The 21,166-nt window shown below is 32.4% G+C and overlaps 4 protein-coding genes across 4 annotated transcripts; 2 read left to right on the forward strand and 2 right to left on the reverse strand.

The window, feature by feature from the left end:
* Nucleotides 1-2,163: 2,163 nt before the first annotated feature.
* Nucleotides 2,164-2,661, forward strand: LOC104645726 (arabinogalactan protein 13). The gene has a single exon (XM_010318017.4). It carries the CDS (start codon nt 2,252-2,254, stop codon nt 2,435-2,437), a length of 186 nt encoding a protein of 61 aa, XP_010316319.1. The 5' UTR covers nt 2,164-2,251; the 3' UTR covers nt 2,438-2,661.
* Nucleotides 2,662-5,573: 2,912 nt separating this feature from the next.
* LOC101265466 (5'-adenylylsulfate reductase-like 5) lies at nt 5,574-11,694 on the reverse strand. Its single transcript, XM_004228638.5, has 4 exons — nt 11,293-11,694; nt 8,464-8,645; nt 7,812-7,936; nt 5,574-6,315 (listed from the first exon to the last, which is right to left on the reverse strand). The coding sequence occupies exons 1-4, from the start codon at nt 11,452-11,454 to the stop codon at nt 5,882-5,884; spliced, it is 903 nt and encodes a 300-aa protein (XP_004228686.1). The 5' UTR covers nt 11,455-11,694; the 3' UTR covers nt 5,574-5,881.
* A 1,192-nt stretch (nt 11,695-12,886) lies between these two features.
* On the forward strand, nt 12,887-16,327 carry LOC101244801 (GDSL esterase/lipase At1g09390-like). Its single transcript, XM_010319720.4, has 5 exons — nt 12,887-13,200; nt 13,862-14,047; nt 14,343-14,500; nt 14,590-14,860; nt 15,397-16,327. Exons 1-5 carry the CDS (start codon nt 12,945-12,947, stop codon nt 15,633-15,635), a joined length of 1,110 nt encoding a protein of 369 aa, XP_010318022.2. The 5' UTR covers nt 12,887-12,944; the 3' UTR covers nt 15,636-16,327.
* On the reverse strand, nt 15,852-20,362 carry ACI36 (oxoglutarate/malate translocator). Its single transcript, NM_001247827.2, has 6 exons — nt 20,116-20,362; nt 19,578-19,661; nt 18,977-19,038; nt 17,368-17,729; nt 16,415-16,629; nt 15,852-16,326 (listed from the first exon to the last, which is right to left on the reverse strand). The coding sequence occupies exons 1-6, from the start codon at nt 20,227-20,229 to the stop codon at nt 16,270-16,272; spliced, it is 894 nt and encodes a 297-aa protein (NP_001234756.2). The 5' UTR covers nt 20,230-20,362; the 3' UTR covers nt 15,852-16,269.
* Nucleotides 20,363-21,166: the final 804 nt, after the last annotated feature.

The raw sequence follows: 21,166 nt of genomic DNA on the forward strand, positions 1-21,166 counted from the left end.
TAAATAGTTTTAATGAGATTTTTAGTTTCACCATAATTTTTGGTAGATTAAAAGTATCTTTGACTTATGGATGTATTAATTATTTTGATGCAACACTTAATTTTCTTGTTAAATTTAATGGATTGCCATTTCTATATTTATATACATTAATTTAAGTGCATAATTATTATATGGTGTTACCGTCTAACTAAATGAACGATGAAACATAATGACTTTTCTATTGTTACCAATAATTATTCGTAACGATAGATAGAATCGCAGATATTTTTTTATTTTTTATTAAAAAATTTAAAATTTGAGTTTTATTCGATGATTAATATAAATTTATCTTCGTTACAGAAAACTTTATTTATTAGTGTGATTATATAAGATGAATGTTACAATATAAATTCAAAATTTAACTAAATCCTAATATAAAATTTTAAAGGAATACACATAAAAAAAAACTTTTCTATTAATATATATCTATCCTAATAATAACAATAGTAATATTTTTGGTATTAATATTCAAAGCATTCAACATCTAGAAAACGACCAAGTAACAATAGATCAATTAAATTATAAATTTTCTTAATTTTTTATTAAAACTTTTACATTTTATTATATTTGAATTTATGTTCACATTCCTATTTATTTGTTTTTAAAATACCAACTCATACCTACTTCTTTTTTGCCTATTTATACTACCTTTCACAAAGTATACGTCAAATATTACGATGGAATGATTAATATTCACTCATTTTTAATTATATATTTTAACGAATCGTACTTTTAATAGAGAGATTTTTATGTTTAAATCGAATTTTAAAATAAAATTACTTGATAAAAAATATAAAAGTAAATTATAGAAAATAAAATAAAAAATAAAAGGTGTGGTTCTGAGGTGTGGGCCCACATGTTTTTTTTAAAAAAAAATTATATATATTTTTTTAATTTAATAAAAGCTGTACTTTAATAAATTGCTGTTTGTACACTCTGTCAAATTCTGGGCAGCGGGCAGCCTATCCTTTATTTGCTGTCACAGTTTATTTAGTCCGCTTCATATTACTCGAATCATATTAGCTTAGTATACTTTTATTTTATTATATATATACACATTGTTAAATTATTTTGTGTGATTTTTTGAAATAATCAATTTGGTATAAAATTAAATTTAACATAGTAAATAATAATTTTATACATAACATATAAATATATTTTTAACTTAACTTTAATTAACCATTAAACACGTAGACATGCATGTTGTAAGCAACATAATGCACGTAAGTATGTTATGTAGAATATGAATTGCCCAATAAAATATATGTATCTACTTATTCGACTTTATAAACTCTAAATATATACTTGTTCATATTCATAATTAGAATCAAATTAAAGGAAACAATCTCGACTATTTTGGAGTATATATTATGCTATAATTTTACACTTATGATATAAAAAAGTCTTTTAGATAACCTTTACTAATGTTTTATCCTATAACTTTGAATCTGCATAAGTAAATACTTAAAAATTTGAATATAACTAAATAAGTAAACACACGTTCTATATGGTATTCTATATGACAATTTACGATTTCACATAGCGATATAAGCATATTATGTCATAACCCACATATGATGTATACGTTTAGCTATTTACATATATATACTTGTGCACGTTTAAAATTTAAGGACACAAATAACAACAAATATTTATATCTTATGTCTTTTATTTTTATCTCACACTTTTTATTTAGAGAAAAAGACAAATATACTTTCAAACTATGAAAGTATGTAAATATCCTCCGTTATGCTTTCGAGACATTAGTGTATTCCTAACGTTCAAAAACTAGAGCATATGCCTTTTACACTAACTGACATACACGTGTCTGATATTTATTAAATATCAAATCGACAGATTAAATTGCGTCACATGTCCTGATTTAGACTTTCGTTAGAGTGATCAAAGACATGTATGCTTTAGTATTTTGACGTAAAAAATACCAATATCCCAAAAATCTAACAAAAAATATCTATCTACTATTTACGATAATTCAAGGGTATATTTATCTTTTTTTTTCTTTATTTATGTTGTAGGGATATATTTGAAACGGGCAGCTCACCTGCCCGTAATTATTCACACAAAAACCACACCACTACTCAGCTATATATAAATCCCTATTTCTTCTCCATTTATTATGTCATATTACAATTTTTCTCTCTAAAAAAAACACAAATTTCATTCAAATTTTTCCCCAAAATTGAAAAAAAAAATGGAAGCTATTAACATGAAGATCTTCGTTGTTGCAGTGATGATGATGACGATAATGGCTATCTCCGCCGTGAAAGGCGTCGCCGCCGCTGATGCTCCGGCACCGGCACCGGCTTCCGACGCTACCGTCTTCGTCCCCGCCGTTTTATCTTCATTTGTTGCACTTGCTTTTGCTCTTTTCTTCTAAGCTAATATTATTATGTTTTGTTGAGGGTATTTTCGTCATTTTTTTTAATTTGTGGGAGTTGATTTTTTTTTTTTTGGTTTTTGAGTGATTTTATTATTTGTATTTTGTTAGTTTTTTTTTTTTTTGTATTTTTGTGTAATATAATTGGAATATTTAGTGAGGTTTTAGGTAATTATTATTATTTATTTTTATATTAATAATTAAGAGATCTTGTTATCTTGAAATCCTAGTGTTTTTGGCTTTCATTATTCTCATTTTCTTAATTATTTGATAAATTACATCACATTTGGCTTAGTTCATTTTAATATATGTTGGAAAATAGTTAGTACTATTAATTAAATAGGTTTAAATTATAGATATCGACTTTTATACTATGAGGTTACGTTATTTTATTTTGGAAAAATGTACAAGTAACTTCTCAATTTATGTTCGAAATTTCAGAAACAATACTAAGCTCCTATTATCCTTCTGTTTTTACCCCTTTTAGGCCTACGTGACACTAACTTGAAAAAAAAAAGTCAACTAGTGTTGAGCGCAGGCCGAAAGAGATAGAAAATTATTAATAAAATAAGTTCAGGAGATAATAGGACCTTGGTGTGTATCTGAATTTTGAGTATAGATTGAGAGGGTACTTGTGCATTATCCTTTTTATTTTTAAGATTATAATTCCGAGTGAGTTATCTATAGATTTTAGACGACTGAATAATGTAAAAGTTATTTAATTTTAACCCTATGATTTATTTCTTTAAATGTGTATCATATCGTAAAAATCTCACACTTTAATCAATTCAAAATAAATATTGAGATTATAAAAAAAAACCTTTATAAGCATAAAATTTGGACTAAATATACTTTTTAAACCTCTTTTGTTCTTTCTTTTAAAAATTCAGAACTTATAATTTTAACTATTTTACTTTAAAGACCTAACTAATTGAATTACCTTTTGAAACTTTTATAAAAAAAATAAAATAAAATGTTGAGAATGATTCCATTAGCAACTTGCAATGGAATGTACAATAGGCATTATTATTTATTATTCTAACAAATGTGAATTTCAAGTTTCTAAAATATTGATAAAAGCGCAACACATAATATATAAATTAAGTTTATATTATATATTCGGATTCTGATAAAATATAAAAAGTATAAAAAGTGAAACTCCTAATATAAATTTATTATTTAAAAAACTCAGATTGTTATTTGTTGTAAATCTAATGAATTCGATGCTTGAATCTACTCCATCGCCAATAATGAAATAATGAGTCTTCCTTCATGATCAAACACCTAATTCTAAACAAAATTACGAAATTTACTGCTACATCCTTTTTTTCCCGATAGAATTGAAGTACTTCATAAGATATCGAACATATTTTTCATCTCTTCCAAAAAGGGAAATTGAATAGATGCCACTAATTTAGATTTTCTTTGTTGAGTATTAATGTTTTATCTGTCTTTTATTCTACTTGTTTCTGAATTCGTATGAGCCCTTGCTTTTTGAGAGTGAATAATTCTCTTTAAATCAATTGATGGTGACACTTAGAATTATACATGTGAACTAACAAGTTGTGATCTTATTGGAAGTTCACAATGAAAGGCCACCAAATTATGAAAACTATAGACAACTCATTTCATAAATATATAGCTACCAAAATTGGCTACTTGGTGTTATCAATATATTTATATCTATATTTATTTATGTCTTGTTCATACATGAGTAGGTGGTTGGTTTTACCAAAACCTCATAAAATAAAGTTTTAGGTAAATGTATTAATTATCATTCCTATTTTCTTTCAAATAAATTAATCAAAGGCCTTTCTTTAATTAGTTACTAGATTTGCTTGTTAATTTTTTTTTTATTCGGTATTCAGTATTCGTATTAGAACTCATGTAGGGTTCATTCAGGGGGAGCTCACCTTAATAAGGATGTTTTAATATTTAAAGGTCGAATTCGAAACATTTATTTAACGGGGAAACGGAATCATTTGATTCGATGTACCACAATCCTTTGATAGTTTTATGTTTTTTTTTTCAATGTGTGTTGTTTGAGTGTTCTTTGAATTTTGCCTATATTTACCAAATAAATCCACTAAACACCATTAAACAAAATCCTCAAGAAAAGATAAAAAAATTCAACTTAACATCTTGATTAAATATGTGATTATTGTTAAACCTAGAACCCCACTAATTCAAACACCACATGGCAACAAAAAAGAAGATACTTCTCTTAATTAATATGCTATCATCTTTATTAAAAATATGATTGTTGTTAAATAAAAGACAAGTTTTAGTTTAACACAAAAAAAGACGCTAGCAAAAAAAATGATGTCTATGTATTTTGTGGTTGGTCGAAAATCATAAGATCTCAAGTTTAAATTTAAACGAAATTTTTTTTATGTCTTTTCTTTGTATTTATCTGAGCAATTAAGTGCATAAATCAATATATGTTTGATGGGAGGTAACATGTATTATAAAAAAATAAATTTAAAATATATTCAAACAGACCCAAACACCATAATTATGAAAAGAGAACATGTTCTCCATATATTGTATCTCATTTGGAGTGCACATGGGAGTAGATAATAATGAAAGAGAAGGCCTAGACATATGTCATTTACGGGGCAAAGTCAGGTAGGACTGAGGAGTTCATCTAAACCTTCTTCAAAGAAAAATATATTATCAATAAAATTAGTATTTTTTATGCATATACATTAGATGTTAAATCCCTTTTAGCTTTTTTTCATATGTTCACTTCCTTCGTATTTTGAAACCCTTTGAGTGAAAATCGTGCCTCCACTTCTGCTTTTCGCTTAAATATACGATTAATCCCCCCATCCCCCTACCCAACCCAACCCAACCACCACCACAAAAAGAAAAACCCTTCAAGCTTATAAAGTCAAGAGTTTGCAAATGCAGACCTCGTTGTATAGGGTGTTATGGATGAAGTAATCAAGTGATTTTAGACATAGAAAAGAAGTCGAGAATCGTCAGTTACCTTCTAAATCAAAGTACTGACAAGTCAAGTATCACATATGGCAAGGTAAAAGATGAAAGATAGTGTAACTTGCCATTTTTACCAACACACAGTGTAATACCATCTGTTAATGCCAACAAATCATCACAGACAAACACAATGCAGTGTTACAAAGTCTCCCTCTTGTCATCATGTAATATACATAGAAACCTTCTGTTCTCAAAATTTACAAGAAAGCTGTTCATATTTCCACCTAAACTCTAAAAGCACAAGATCTTCTGGTCTCTTGAGTAATATTTAAATTTTCTGAAAAAAGGTAAGATACAACACCGGGCAAGAACAGCTAACCCGAGGGGGAAGAAATAACAGGGAATGAAGAAGTAAGACGATTCTACTTGCTGTAGAAACCAGACTCTGAGTTCTAACTTGTTCGTTTTAGTGACAATCTGATGCGAGAGACCACGAGTAGTAGCTTACAAGTCTCCTGAGGGGGCTATTCTTGCTGCTGATGTCTCTCCCAGTGAAACTGATGTCAAGGACGAAGCCCAAACTCGAGCATTCCTAGCACCTTTATGGAAGTTTCTCGTTTTGCATAGCTTTAGCTTGCTCCAAGCCCTCTTGGGATCAATTACGTGGAAGACGCGCCCCAGAATCTGCCTTGAATCTCCGAAGATCCCCATGTTTAGATGAGGAATATATGCAGCCCATAATGCTACTACACGAGTTACCAACCCAGGGAAGAAATATAGGGAAGCCCTAAACAATAGGAATGCAACCGATAATGCAAGGTAAGGTTCAGTCGAGGATAGTTCCTTCAAAGAGGACCCTTTCCATTTCTGAAAAGCTTTGCGACCATCTGCCTTGTAGGTAATTTGACTTTCGGTCACTTCAACCATAGGATGAAGCCCTGAAACAAGCATATAAGTGTGAAGTCAATGCCATCAAGTTAAAATGAGAAAGGGTAGAACACTAATTGTTGCATACTGTACAAATTTCCAATAATGATTTCAAGTTTTAAACTCATAAAAAAAGACGGCCACTTTTCAGGTGTTCACTCTACGCACTACGGCAAAATTCCTTTGCATTTTTCAGCAGCTGTAAAATCATTTGTGGACATTGTCTGAAGAGGCATATTGAGAGAACTTTGAAAGAGAGGTAGAGGAGAAAAAATATTAGAATATTAGAGAGGATAAAAATGGAGTTTAGGTCAATATCGGAAAATGATCTCACATTTATAACTATGTTGTCATTTTAGTATTCTGATGAGAAGAAAAACTTAACAAATTGGTATATCATGGGACTCTCTGCATGTCTGACTTTTTGGTATCTTTCAAGTCTCATGAATCAAAACAGGATATTGGATAAATTGCAGCAGAATGCTATGACGATTAAAAAACAATAAAAGGTGAAGCGATTAAATTGCAAGAAAATGTTCCTTCTACATATGAGAACTGCCAAATATTGGATGAGTTTAGTTGATGAACTTGAAGCCCCAACAATAGTTACAATACACAGTATTCCCTGGACTGGCAAAACTAGGTCTAAAGTAGTTCAAAATTTGACCTTTCTAAGATTGCTTTGAACTGTTGAAGAAATTGCTGAAGACGCATATATCTTACTTGCACAATCTATTCGATAAGGACTTTCACCCCTTAATATTAATGTTATCAATTGACAATAGTGTGATTGATCTAGGACATTGAGAGGATACTTTTTATAGTACCTGCTGCTACTAGGTTTGCTCATATGGTTTCTTCAGGACATTGAGAAGATACTTTTTATAGTACCTGCTGCTACTAGGTTTGCTCATACGGTTTCTTCAGTAATTCTTTTTTGGAAACTAATTCACTGACTTAAGTAATATTCAGATTCGGTTCTCTCAAGCTTATTTGTTCTAGTTGAGGTTTGTAGTAGTGAACACTTCATTTTGGAACCAAAATCAAAATACAAAGAGGGGTTATTGTGCCTCAATATAAGTGTGTGGACCTTAACATAAAGAGTTAGCTGTACAACAACAACAAACTCAGTGTAATCCCACGATTGGGGTCTGGGGAAGAGTTAACCATGGTTACCAATTTTAGTTCTTCTTTGCTTCAACATTATTTTGGCTCGACCATGTGCATATGTAAATGTAGGACATTTCAAAATGAAAAATTTGGGTTTTTTTGCCAATTCGCAGAATGTTCCCCTTAAAAAATGGCACCAAACTCGAAAACTAATGTAGTGGAAATGAAAACCTAATACCATTCCACCACAATAATCAAAGGCTAGTCACATAATTTTAGGTTTGGCTAGTAATTTGTAAAAGATGAAAAATGCTCACTCCTAAACATTCTCAACAGTATGGATGAACTCTTACTATGCTACCCAAAAGCGGGCAAAAGAGAATAGAGGCAAGGTCACCTGTAGTCCTCTTGTAGAAGTTCACAAGGGAGGGAAGATCTTTCTGGCCGTGATATCGCACTCTTGATGTCTGAGTCACAATCAATATTGATGGAAAGCTGTGAACTCCATATCTTGAGAAGACACTGCAGATGAGAGGCAAGACACATGATTAAAATCGTGAGAGCAGCTAAAACAAGAGAGGAGAAGCTCGGGAGAGAGGAGAAGGTATAATTCTTTATCAATTTTCCTTCTCTTGGAGAAAAGTTATGATGTCATCATGGAATACATGCTTTATTATTGAAGCGCAATATTGTACTTATTTAATTGAAAGCATATGTAGGTCAAAACTTGAATGGCTTCTGTCACTAGGTTGCTTGGCAATATTTTGATCTAATAGTTTCAATCTCATACTTAAACGCAAATTTCCATGCAGTACATCCACGTTCTGAAAACAAAAAGTTAGAGTTGGGCAACTATTTAATTATTAAATGTTGGCACTGATTAAGTATTTTTAACAAGGGAGTTAAGAGTAGTCAGGGAACAGCCATATCCATGAACTTTATCGGCACCTTGTGAGCAGTTACTGGAAAAGCTCGTAGCGAAATACTAATAGAGATGACACAGTTTTACCATACTCAGAAAAGATAATACTAACAAAAATTAAACCAACCTAGGTGTCGCTTTTGATTGCTCAACCATCACATGTCTGATTTGCGGGAACATGGAACTCAGAGCACCAAACTTTAATTTAACATCTGTCGAGAAAGGACACCACGAGGCGTAAAACAGAATAGCAGTAACCTCATCTTTCTGACTGGACCTTAGAGCCTTGTCGAGTGATTCTCCATCCGTCTTGTGAGAAAATTGCATAAATGCAAAAAATCAGGGTAATAGAAAAATAACTCTATTAAGATGCATGTCATAGTTAAAAGTAAATAAAAAATGCAGTTCACATGAAGAATTATAAAGTTAAGTTATGAGAAATTGGGTCATCGATTTCCTCTGCTACACCCAAAAAAACAACCGAGCACCCTTACGCCAAGGAGCAGAAATGGAAAAGAAAATGATCAAATAACAAATGTAAACTTTGGGAAACTATGGAAGGATCTATATGAGGCCCATCCATTCAGAACAACATATGTATATCAAGGTTGCATAGAGTTCAGGCAGTAGATCAATTTAATGAAAGAAAAGAGTAAGCATTCCTCACAAGTATTCAGGAAAATCATATAACATCAGTTCTCTTACTGGATTTTATGTTACTGGATTTTATGCTAAAAAGAATGATCCAATTCTATATGCTAAAAAGAATAATCCAATTCTATATATGTTCTCTTACTGGATTTTATGCCTTTTCTCAGAAAAAAGATCAATCTCTATTCCATTTATTTTTCTGGTATTCAAGCAGGTTGGAATATGTATTATCATAATAGTGGTAGAAATGGTAACATTTTTGTTTTGATATTCTACACAAAATCCTATAACTTAGTAGATAGATAGAATGTCTGTCACATTCAACACAGAATAAACAAAAAAAGGAGCAATCCTAGAACCAAAGTGACGAGGTATATATTGCTGAGACACAAAAGTCACACATTGATGAACATGTACTAGATACACCTCTTTTGAACAGTATGTACACCTTCAGAACCTACATTAGAATATTCATTCAATCTTAATATAGCTTGACCACCAACTTGTCTGTTCACCGACCACTTAACGGACACTATTTCAGTCACTTACTTGGAATCCAGTTATTTCTAGTCTTATCTCAGTTCTACTGTCACCTTTTAACTGAAGTTTTTGATGCATTCTTTTGCTTGTAGGAGGTTGTAACAAACAATTTCTTGAACTTGCATACCGAGTAAGGATTTAGTAGGATAAGAGATGTGCGGAGCCTGAAGAGGTCAAAGTAGAAATTTATTTTTGTGGATGCATCCTCCCTTATAATGTTGAAAAGCATTATAATGCTCACATAAAGTATAAATAATGCCACATTACGATTGAAGCCAAGTTAAAAATGCCATGATGGTGTTTCAAAATCAGTCAACTCATTGCCTGTAGACGTTTATATGAATACATCCTAAGGGAGAATACATGAGCTACATTCTGAGACCAAAATTGTTCTGCTGTCCACAAAAACAATCTCCCACTGCAAAGGAAGGTAAGCAGATAACCTGACCTGAGACTCAACCACCCAAGTTTCCCACTCTAGGCACACTTCACTCTCAACTCTTAAAATTTAAAACAATAACATACACTTTCCAAATACTTGGCGAAGTTCCAAAACAAAATCATTTGGAGCCTTTCTCACCGATGGAATCAATTACTTAACATTGAGCCTTTTCTCCAAGGAAGAAGAGAGGCTGCTCATACCACTTGCACAAACTTTTTTATCTAATGCATATAAAAATGCAATAAATCCAAAAATCAATATTTCTATACGCACTAAATGCCCTTAACTGCCTACTCTCAAGACATGGCATATAATTTCTAAACAGTAGTTCATTAAAAATTCAAAAACAAAGTAATCATCGTTACATAGAGAAGCATCCTACTCATGGGCATCTCCAAGGAAAGCTACACCATTACAACTTAATACTAGATAGTACAGATTACTCTGATCCGTTTCTTCAACTTTTACTTAAAAACGTTCTTTTCAATATCTAAATTCAACGAAAAATCATTTTTCCAATTATGCAACAAAAGGGGGCTAAAAAAGAGGACTCTGCAACAGGAACGTGCAATACTTAAAAGATACAACTTCCATATATCACTCACGACAAAACAAATCTTTTAAATCATCTAAAACAATTGAAAAGAATACCAAAAATTATAACTTCCAACAGATGCTCCTAAACAATCAGCATCAACTCCATGACTTGAGCAACCTCAACCATGATAAGCAATCGAAAATACTCAAACAAGCTACATGATGCAACAAGTATCTCCAAATCACCACAACTTGAAACCATTACCTTCCTCATACAATAATCCTTTCTTTGTTCCATATTCATGCACCACTAAGAACATTAAAAATACCCAAACCAAATGATTTATTTCCCCCCAATGACTTAAGATAATCTCAAACCCCCCAAAATAACCTAAAAATCCAACCTTTAAAGCAAAAATAATCAGAAAACAGATTCAACTCAATGAATAATCAACAAATCACAACCAAACCATAATTAGCTATTCAAAAAGCAACCAATTAATCAAGAAACAAAAAAAAATCTCATAAATCATAAAAAAAACTTCTAAAGCTTAACAAATCACCAAAACAATCAAAAAGAAAATATACAACTCATTTCAATTAATTAAAAGATCTCACAAATCATAGAACAACTCCAGACCTCTTCTAATCACCAAAATAATCAAAACCCACTTCAAAAATGAAACCCAATCACCAAAAAAAACACAACCCATTTCAATTAATCCAAAAAAACACCCAAATACATCCCAAAATCCACCAAAAAAAGAGGATTAGAAACTGAATTACCTCAAGAATCTTAGAAGATGGAACAGAGATCCGAAAAGGGCATTGAAATTTCAGATCATACAGAAAATTATAAGACTGAATTGGAGAAACCGATTCGGAATTCGTATATCCAAACGCTGCAAATACAAAACCTAATACCAATATGTATCTAATCGACACCATAATCAACAATACTAATCTCAAAATTTTCACCTAAAAATATAAAAATTCCCAAAAATATTCAGAAAAAAAAAAACCAAGAATTCCCCTTTCAGCTTCTCTTGAAGAAAATTTTGAATTTTTTTTTTTGTATAGTGTTTCAATGTTCGGCCAAAATCAGCTTTTTTTTCTCAGCAACTTTATCGTCTTTCTACGATTTTTTATTTAAGAAATAATTTTTTTATTATTTTATATTTTAATAATGGTCCCTCCTTTTTAAAATATTTATTTATCTTCCTACTTTTTGACAACAATTAAAAAAAATTAATATCCAAATATGGTGTCCGTTAAAAGATAGATAAAATGTTATTTAATTTTATGGTCTTAGATATATCGTGTCGAAAATTAAAATTAAAGAATTATCCAAAAAAAGGTCTACTTTGCTCATATTAATCCATTTGTTTTGTTGTTGCTAACTTAGAATTTTCATTCTTTATTAATCTGCTACAATTATCATGTATTTTTTTTTATTTCGTTTGTATGTTGAAAGGATTATAAGTTCAAAGTTGGGAAGGGGGGGGGGGGTGGAGCGGGGGCCATTGGAGCAAAAGTTAAATAATCTTCGTGTGATCGATCGATATGTCATAAGCCACTGAATCAGAGTATCTAGGTTGTTTACATGATTACATCGCATCATTTGAGTATGTTTATTTCGAACTCTAGTTGTACTAGAGATGCTTTGTGTATGACATTATCTTATACAGATTAAAACTTTGAAGCAGAGCTTTAGAGCAAAAGTAAAGTTTATTTTGATAATCAATAGGTTACGAGTCAATCAGGATAGCTAGGTTGTCTACATCACACTGTTTGGGTTCACCTATCCCGAACCACGTGTGTACAAGGGGATTCGATTGATGAAAAAAAAGAATTTTTGACTCAGTTCTTCACCCTGATAGAAAATAGAATGAATTAAATTTGATCGAGTCTAACTCATAATGCTCTATTTTTATTTCCTTAGAGATAAGAAATCATAAGTAGTTACGTAGTAAAACATGTTTTTTGTAAGATGAATTATCTATTATGTGAAGATAAATACTTACTCGCATTCAGTATTCCTACTACACTATATTTCAATTAACTAATTTTATAATGAACGCGATAATATAAATGCGCATAAATCATGTTATATGATTAGAAGTGTTATAACAAACATCGAGTTTGAATAAATTTTTACCATTGTACTTGTCCTTGCTAGAATATTTATTGCTTGATTTTGAGTTATTTTTAACCTTAATTGTATTATATGGAAATTAATTATTTTTCTTTCGGTTTAAGAAGCTAAACAATTTTATTCATTAAATGGTAATTAATTAATCTTTTGGTATCTTTCATATAATAATAAAATAATTATCCGTTACAAGAATTTATATGATCCTTAATTACATCTACATAAAATTATCATTTCATATATTTTTCTTACCCTAAATTTAGAAAAAAGAAGAAAAAAATGTTTGATGATGGATTTGAAGGAAAAAATATTTTATTTTATCTCATTTATAATTTCCATTTTTCTTGGTCTTTTTTTCCCTTTATCTGTTGATTCACAATGCAATAAAAATTTAGTAATTATAAATTTTGGTGACTCAAATTCTGATACTGGTGGATATGTTATAGTACGTGGCATGATTGGACAGCTTCCGAAAATACATACTTTTAATCATGATTTATCTGGTCGAATGTGTGATGGCAAATTAATTATCGATTTTCTATGTAAGTTTGATTTTTTATTACACTGTCTTTTATTTGATTTCCTGATCAATGTTCAATATTCAGGATCTTGATTCATGTCGAAAGATATCTTTCTATCAAAAACGATTATACATTCATTGTTTTAAACCCGAGATAGTCGATTGATTAAAAGAAGAAGAATATATATCGTTTCACTATAATCTTTGATGGTTACACCGTGTGATATCATTAGATAATTGAAATGATTTGTTACTATTGTTTTTTCAAATCATTTTATTTTTTAAGAAATTGTAATATCTTTTTGTTTTTTGTTTGATGTTTTTGAGAGTAATTCCTTTCTTATCGAGTATTCGAAGTTCGAACTCAAAACTGTTAATTAAAAACGAAAAGAACACGTATATTAAGGATAGAAGAATATATATAGTTTTCTTACGTATGATATCATTAGATAATTGAAACAATCTCTCTTTTCTTACCTTCTTTTTTTCGAATTATTTAAGAATAATGCATTCCATTTTCAAGAATAATGTGTTTCTAATTCAAGGTGATTTCATATTTAAAGTTCAAACTCAAAATAATAAATTAAAAATGAAAGAATATTTATTCATATTTTATTTTTTTCCGTCTCATGATTAATTTTTGTTTATTTATTAATTTGATTTTCATTGTTTTCTTTTTATAGGTGAAAGTGTGGGAAATGGATATTTGACTCCATTTATGGAATCAATAGGCAAAAACTTCACAAATGGAGTCAATTTTGCTATTGCTGGTTCTAAAACTCTTCCAAAATTAATTTTTTTCAATTTGCACATCCAATTTGCTCAATTCAATCGGTTTCGATCTCTTTCTCTCGAGTTATTTAACAAAGGTATATGAAATTATAACGTCCTCCGGTCTTTGATTCAATGAAATAAGCACAAAAACACGTGTCGTGTAAATCAGACGCATGTCATATTGTAATAGACAGATTGAATTTCGAGATATAATTAACCAGTTGACCCCCTCAAGGTTTTGATCCAGTGAAATGAGCACAACACGTATTATGTGAAGTCAGATTCATCAATACGTGTTGTGTTAGTCGTATTCATTTCACATATAGACTGAATTCTGAAATTTCAAAATATAATTAACCAACTGATCCTCGATAATTTTCCGATTGATAGGTGATGGAAATTTGCTAGGAGATGAAGATTTAAGGAATGCACTTTACACAATTGATATTGGACAAAATGATTTGGATGGAATATTTAGTAAAGTCACAAATGAAAAAGCAATTCTCAAAATTCCTGATATTATTTCTGAAATTGAAAATGTTATAAAGGTAAAGTTTAGTGAATTTGTATCATTATTATTTTTTTAATTTTTTTTTTTACTTTTCCTTTATTATTTTTTATTTTATTGAATTTGCAGGGAATTTATGAACAAGGTGGAAATAATTTTTGGGTACATAATACAGGACCATTAGGGTGTTTGCCTAAATCACTTGCAACATATAAGAAAAATGAGAGTGATTATGATGAAAATGGATGTTTAATTTCATTTAATGAAGGTGCAAAAATATTTAATAACAAATTACAAGTCCTTTGTGAAAAATTAAGAGATGAAATGAAGAATATCACCATTGTATATGTTGATATCTACTCCATCAAATATGATCTCATTGCTAATTCTTCTAATTATGGTAAGTCTTTTGTTTCCTTTCCTTAAATATCAGTTCGACATCTACGCTCTTCAACTTTAATTGTGCATAAATAGACAAACATGTCCTACGTGCAATGATGCACGTAGAATGTGAATTGTTACGAGAACACGTTTTATCTACTTGTTCAACTTAATATATGTTTAAGGCACTGCTTATGCACGACCAAAGTTGGAGGGCATAGATGTCAAACGCAGCAAAGTTGAAAGGTATATTTATATATTAATGCCAAATAGAAACTATCGTACTATGTTGCTCGAACTCTTCAAAAATGTCGACGAGTGCGTGTCAGATCCTCCAAATATAGTGTATTTTTGAAGATTCTGATCTGACACAGGTGTGACAACATTTTTAGAGAGTCTGAGGAAACTTCATTGAACGAGTGGAGATCACGTGAACCCATAGAAACGTGTCCTTTCTTATCTACATTTACCTTATTGGTGACCAGTTTGGTGTAAACACCGAATGCGGGACAAGACTTTCTTGACTATGTATTGGTTCTCCTTTTTTTTTGGCAGGGTTTGTGAATCCATTAATGGGATGTTGTGGATATGGAGGGCCACCATACAACTTTGAATCAAACAACAAGTGTGGACAAGGAAACTACACAATATGTGAAGATAGGTTCAAGTACATTAGTTGGGATGGTATTCACTACACAGAAGCAGCTAATGGCTTTGTTGCCTCCAAAATACTCTCAACACACTACTCTACACCTCCACTCAAGTTACATAGCTTTTGCAACATTGCACCTTGATATGTCAACTAGATTATTGTCAATCACAATTGTTCTTATAGTTAAATGAAAGATTTTATAATTGAGCCGTGAGTCTTTCAGAAACAAACTCTCTGCCTCCACGAGATAATGGCAAGGTCTACGTACATTCTACCTGTTCTTGTAATATATAGACAAGGGATACAACAATGATAAGGGAGACTGCATGAAAAACTATATATCCAAATGGAGCAAAAGAACATTAAGATGCATTTTTACTTCAATACTCAAATAGCTCATACCAGGATGGATGCTAACAAATGAGTGTATATCCAACAACAGGCAACAAGATCAAGTTCAAGATGACACCAAAAATGGTGAAACTCCATAGTACCTACTTCAAGACGGTTTTTGAAGTACATAGATTATTCAGATAAAAGAATCTTCCCATCAGTTTGGATAAAGTAGTCTTCCCAAAACTATAAAGGTAGGAATATGGAAAAGATCAAATGTCTAACCTAAATTTTCCGCAAGTCAATGTGTCACCAACAAAAATCTTAAAGCCTTTGAAGGCGTGAGGATAAAGAAAGAGCGAAAACAGTACTAATACAACAAGGCGAAGATGTTATTTCTAATAAAGCTCAACTTGAGAGGATGTATCTCTTTTTTGCAACAATCACAATCCGATTTTCTTCTCGACCTTTTGAATTTGGTTAAGGAAGATCCAAGTCATCTGTATAGGCGAAAGAAAGAAGCAAATATATGTTAAAAGTTTATAAAACCGAGAGAATGGAAGTTGGGAGAAATGGAGGGGAACATACCATAACATGAGGGGCAATCCTAACACAATATACTGGAAATCCAGTGTAGAATTTGAAGGGTCCTCCTGTCTTCAAAGTCTTCATGGCACAATCGAAAGAACCAGTGTAGGGCAATTTTCCTTCAGCATCTGGTTGCATTTTCTGAATCTGGGTCTTCACGTAATCAAATGGTAAACTGCAAGCAGCAGCAAAGAATCCAGAAACACTGCTGGCCCCTGTATTTTAACAACACGAAAGGTACTTTTTGTAAGAACATGAAACATTATGCCTCGTGGGGGATGTTGAAATTTGCAGCATATTCATCATTCAATAATAGAACTAACGTTCAAGACAGTCGAATGTGAAGAGAGAGAGAAAAAAAGGCACTTGAACGCACTAATACCCCAGACAACCTTTACCCCTTTCCGTGATTGTTGAATGCCACAACAAAACTGACTTTCACGATAACATTCCAGAGCCAGAACAGAAGATACTCAAAGGCATAACTTACACTATCTTACAGTCTGCACAACTGTAACCAGCTTTTCAAGAATCGCAAATTCCCTTAGTCCACCAAGAAACTAGAATGGATAAAAGTTCCATATGCATAAACACAGGAAGCAAAGTAGAGATTAGACAAAACATTTCCCAGCAAGCCGTTTTTCGCCATAAAAGCACTAATTGCACCAAAGAGAGAAATCAGGCCTAAAGATGCTGCATTTTCTAGCATTTAGTAACTTAATGATTAGCCACGCTACGCAAAAGATGGGAGGATTTCTCCAAAGAGAAGTTTGCTTCTTCTTTTTTCAAGAAAAATTGGAAACATTTGATGCCCTCTTGAAATTACAATACCAAAACCCTTCTTGAGGGACCACACTGAGAAACTTGACTTAAAACTAAAATCAAGACCTGTAGTACATATAGGATAAACCGGTGCTAAAACCATGGAAGCATTTGTACAGAAATTATCTTACCTACTACTGTAGCAGCCTCGCCCATGCCAAGGTTGTCCCTGAAGAACTCCACACTCTGATCATAAGAGGCAAGCATACCCATGTTCAATGCCATTGCCCTTACTACTGTTGGGCCAGCACCTTTCCAGAGGGCTAGAACTCCTTCATCAGCCGCAATACGGGAGAGTGCATGGAATGCATTTGTGTAATTGCGTCTCTGTGCTAAAGGCAAGGTAGCATCAGCTTGCATACGAATGAGGGCCAAATCTGCTGGACTACCAACAGTTGCACCTATTGCTCCAGCAGTCAGACCACACAAAGCCTTTTGGTATAGAGGTAAGGGCTTCCCTTCATTAGCCTCAATGGCCTTGTTCGTCAAAATTCTGTTTTAAGAAAACAAGAAGAAAGGTAAAAGAGTTAGTTCTACTTCTTTTTTCTTTTCATGGATAAATATAGAAAGAACGTTGCCAAGTAAAATGCATAACAACACTAAGTTGTACTATTATAAAAACCCATCCCAAAATCACCGACAATATAGTGTTTATAGCTGGGTTTTAAATCACAAAAAAGTTTCAATATCTTCACACTGATTGCTGAAGGGTACAGACAATAGACAAAAACAGGCCTTCATTTAATGATAGTCTAATTACATGTGAAATGTAGCTTCCTGTCGCACGTAAATCGATTTCCTGAAACCATCTCATCATCATCCAAAGGAAGAAGACCGTGGATTCTCATTGATTTGTCTTTATCCACATGGAAAATGGAAACCCAAACTGGTTCTCAACATCTCATGATTAATGAGCCAAAGGATTTGAAGTGGTTTTAGAGGATTCAAGACTTCAAGTGGTTTGCAAATACACTTGACACTACAATCAAGCATGGAATAAGTTTTGTCGGTTATTAAACCTTTATATTTTATCTAAGAATTCATTTTATTTTCTTGAACCTACAGATTTTTGTTCCAGGCTAATTCTTTTCAAAAGGCATGTTAGCTCAATATTTCCATAAACACTTAAAATATTAGCAAAACCCTGAATCCCAATGGAGGTCCAACAATGATATCACACCCCTTATAAATAGAAAAGCAGAAAAGAACACAGTAAACCCAATAACTACAACAACCTCATAAAATTATAAAATAACACCAAGCTGCAAAGACTATAAGAAGTAAACAGCCAAGTGGAGGGGAGAAGAAGTTAACAGCCAAGTGGAGGGGAGAGGGAGAGGAAGAGGGAGAGGGTGACATGGGCTGTCTTAATATTCAAAAAATCAGAAAAGCAAGACTTGCAGAAAATCAAACCACTGTTCACAAATTTATTCCATGTCGACACTTGACATAACCAAAGAGTAACTTCACTAGAAGACATCTCCAATAAGATGTGCCGAGTACCTCAATTTGAGTAGTTCAAACTGTATCTTGATTCAAATAAGACCAAGTGAAAAATTAGGCATGACAAGGAGGGTGTGACTATGCATAATAACAGTGGTATCAAGATACCAGAGTAAATCCTTGGGTAACCACCGATCACAACTATGAACCTTGACACATCATCAATAGTATTTGAAATTTTAAATAAGCTTGGCTCATTCTAATCGGAGAAAAGATAAATACAGGACAAACAGTCACCTGAATGACCCAAGTCGGGCAGTTGTGTAGGTTGCCTGCCTAAGAAGCCCAGCTGACAGACCCTGCATAAGATGATAAATAATTGATGGCATGGAATAACCAAAAAACCATATAACACAAAAATATGAGAGGAAGTGCATCAAATTCAGGCAGCTTTCACCAGCTTATTTCTAGTGGAAAAAGCATCACCTAGTTTTCTTGCTGATTTTTTTCCAAGAAGATAGGTAATCCAGTACGGGAGCCACTTGCATCAAATTCAGGCAGCTTTCACCAGCTTATTTCTAGTGGAAAAAGCATCACCTAGTTTTCTTGCTGATTTTTTTCCAAGAAGATAGGTAATCCAGTATGGCATAACCAATGTATTGGAGAGATTTATCGTTCCTACTCCATTGAGGATACTATAATATATGAACTACAAATGCATCCTCGCCGAGTTTAAAAGAACAAGCTATACTCATTACTTGGTGGGAAACTAAAATACCTATCTGTTTCTTGTGGACATAAAATAAAGATCCATTCAACCAGAGATCAACAAGTAAATGCCAATACATTATCAATCATCAACCAAAGCTACATAGAGATAAATCTCACAAGAACAAACCTTGTAAAAGGCACCAAAACCTTCATTTTTAAGCATGGTCTTGGTAACCTCAGCTGCTGATCCCTGTCCCAATTGTATCCTCACCTGCTCTCCATCATAAGAAAGACGTAACATAAATCAGAATAGATCCCATCAAAACTTTAGCACACCACAAACTGAAAGACTCAGACTTTTACATCATACTGCATAACAAACTGCCCCCAAAGATTCAATCTTTTCAAGACTAAATCTTTTCCACTCACTACAAAACAACTCTATATAAGAAAAGTAAACTGACACATTTCAACCAAATCCATTTGATCTAACATCTGAAATCCAACCAAATCCACCAAAACATCAGTACCAAACATCCCATATAAAACAAAACATTCATTTGATTCAAGATCTGAACACGACCCACTGAACAAACACATCTCAAAACCCCAAAAACACATCAAAGCATCAAAAAAAACAGGATCTTTACAATCAAGAACACACTAACAATCATGAAAAGCAATACCCATAAAACATAAAATCAAGATTGTGGTAAAGATGTTACCTTTATCATATCAATAGGCTGAATAACACAGGTAGCAAGCATACCAGAGACACCTCCATTAACAAATGGCTTAACAGTAGGCCAAACACCTCCAGATTTTGGCTTCTCACCCATTCTTTCTCAGCTCTCTTTCTCTTCAGATTTCAAAAAGAGAATAAGGGCCTTTGGGGACTGAAGCTCTAGGGGGTTTTCACAAGAGTAAAAAAGAGTTTTAAGGCAAAGGGGAGAGAGGTATTTATACACTAACAACAAATAATACCACTCTTGTTGAGCCAATTAAAAAGGGAAAAACCCTTTTGTGTGGTGGTTGAATCAATTTTTGTGTGACTAGGACTGCATTAACTTATTATCTCTTAACATTAGCCCTTCATTTTCACAAAATTACACTTTTTAGAAATTATAAATATGTTACTTTTAAAATTATACTCGTCTCTGTTTCAATTTAGGTAACGTAGTTTAGCTTGAGACACCATCGTGCGAAATAATGGTTGAGAAAGATAGAAAGATTATTCTTTAATTGATGGTAACATGTCATGGTATATATACTCTTGCTTCTTTATTAGAAAACTCGTGATTTCGTTTTTGCTTCTTTTGATCGTCGAGCTTGATCGACTCTACTCTTTTTCCTTGTCCCTGCATATTATTTCATTTCGTTCTTTATACGTATCGTCGCTTGAAGGAACGACACCGATCGGCCCATCCTAAATGCCCCCGAAGTTTGCTCAAATTTCAATGAAGACGGAAAAAATTACTAGATGATTATTCGTATATGTCCTAACCTTGGTGGATAAAGTTATAACTTTGTATCTATTGGGGGTGGCAGGTAGCAGGTATCTTATGAGATCTGACGAGACATGTTGCAGGTGAAAGATGACAAGTATCTTCTGGAAGGCATGTTACTGATGAAAAATGTCAAGTATCTAGTAGAATTAATCGAGACATGTTATTGGCGGGAGATGACAAGTACCTTGTGAAATCAGCCGAGATATGTTGCTGGTAAGAGGTGTTACATATTCCATAAAATTAATTGAAATGTACAAAAACTAATCCA

The sequence above is a fragment of the Solanum lycopersicum genome, chromosome 1 (assembly GCF_036512215.1).
Source record: "Solanum lycopersicum chromosome 1, SLM_r2.1".
In the NCBI taxonomy this organism is placed as follows: domain Eukaryota; kingdom Viridiplantae; phylum Streptophyta; class Magnoliopsida; order Solanales; family Solanaceae; genus Solanum; species Solanum lycopersicum.

Excerpts from the sequence above, each read along its gene's own strand:
- LOC104645726 (XM_010318017.4), top strand. The coding sequence starts at position 2,252 with ATGGAAGCTATTAACATGAAGATCTTCGTTGTTGCAGTGATGATGATG.
- LOC101265466 (XM_004228638.5), bottom strand. The coding sequence starts at position 11,454 with ATGGTGTCGATTAGATACATATTGGTATTAGGTTTTGTATTTGCAGCG. Across the intron at positions 8,646-11,292 it reads CATCTTCTAAGATTCTTGAG|ACGGATGGAGAATCACTCGA; the intron begins GTAATTCAGTTT and ends TTTTCTCACAAG. Across the intron at positions 6,316-7,811 it reads CTTCTACAAGAGGACTACAG|GGCTTCATCCTATGGTTGAA; the intron begins GTGACCTTGCCT and ends TGCTTGTTTCAG.
- LOC101244801 (XM_010319720.4), top strand. The coding sequence starts at position 12,945 with ATGATGGATTTGAAGGAAAAAATATTTTATTTTATCTCATTTATAATT. Across the intron at positions 13,201-13,861 it reads ATTAATTATCGATTTTCTAT|GTGAAAGTGTGGGAAATGGA; the intron begins GTAAGTTTGATT and ends TTCTTTTTATAG. Across the intron at positions 14,861-15,396 it reads TGCTAATTCTTCTAATTATG|GGTTTGTGAATCCATTAATG; the intron begins GTAAGTCTTTTG and ends TTTTTTTGGCAG.
- ACI36 (NM_001247827.2), bottom strand. The coding sequence starts at position 20,229 with ATGGGTGAGAAGCCAAAATCTGGAGGTGTTTGGCCTACTGTTAAGCCA. Across the intron at positions 19,039-19,577 it reads GTTTTGGTGCCTTTTACAAG|GGTCTGTCAGCTGGGCTTCT; the intron begins GTTTGTTCTTGT and ends CATCTTATGCAG. Across the intron at positions 16,630-17,367 it reads CGAGGCTGCTACAGTAGTAG|GGGCCAGCAGTGTTTCTGGA; the intron begins GTAAGATAATTT and ends GTTAAAATACAG.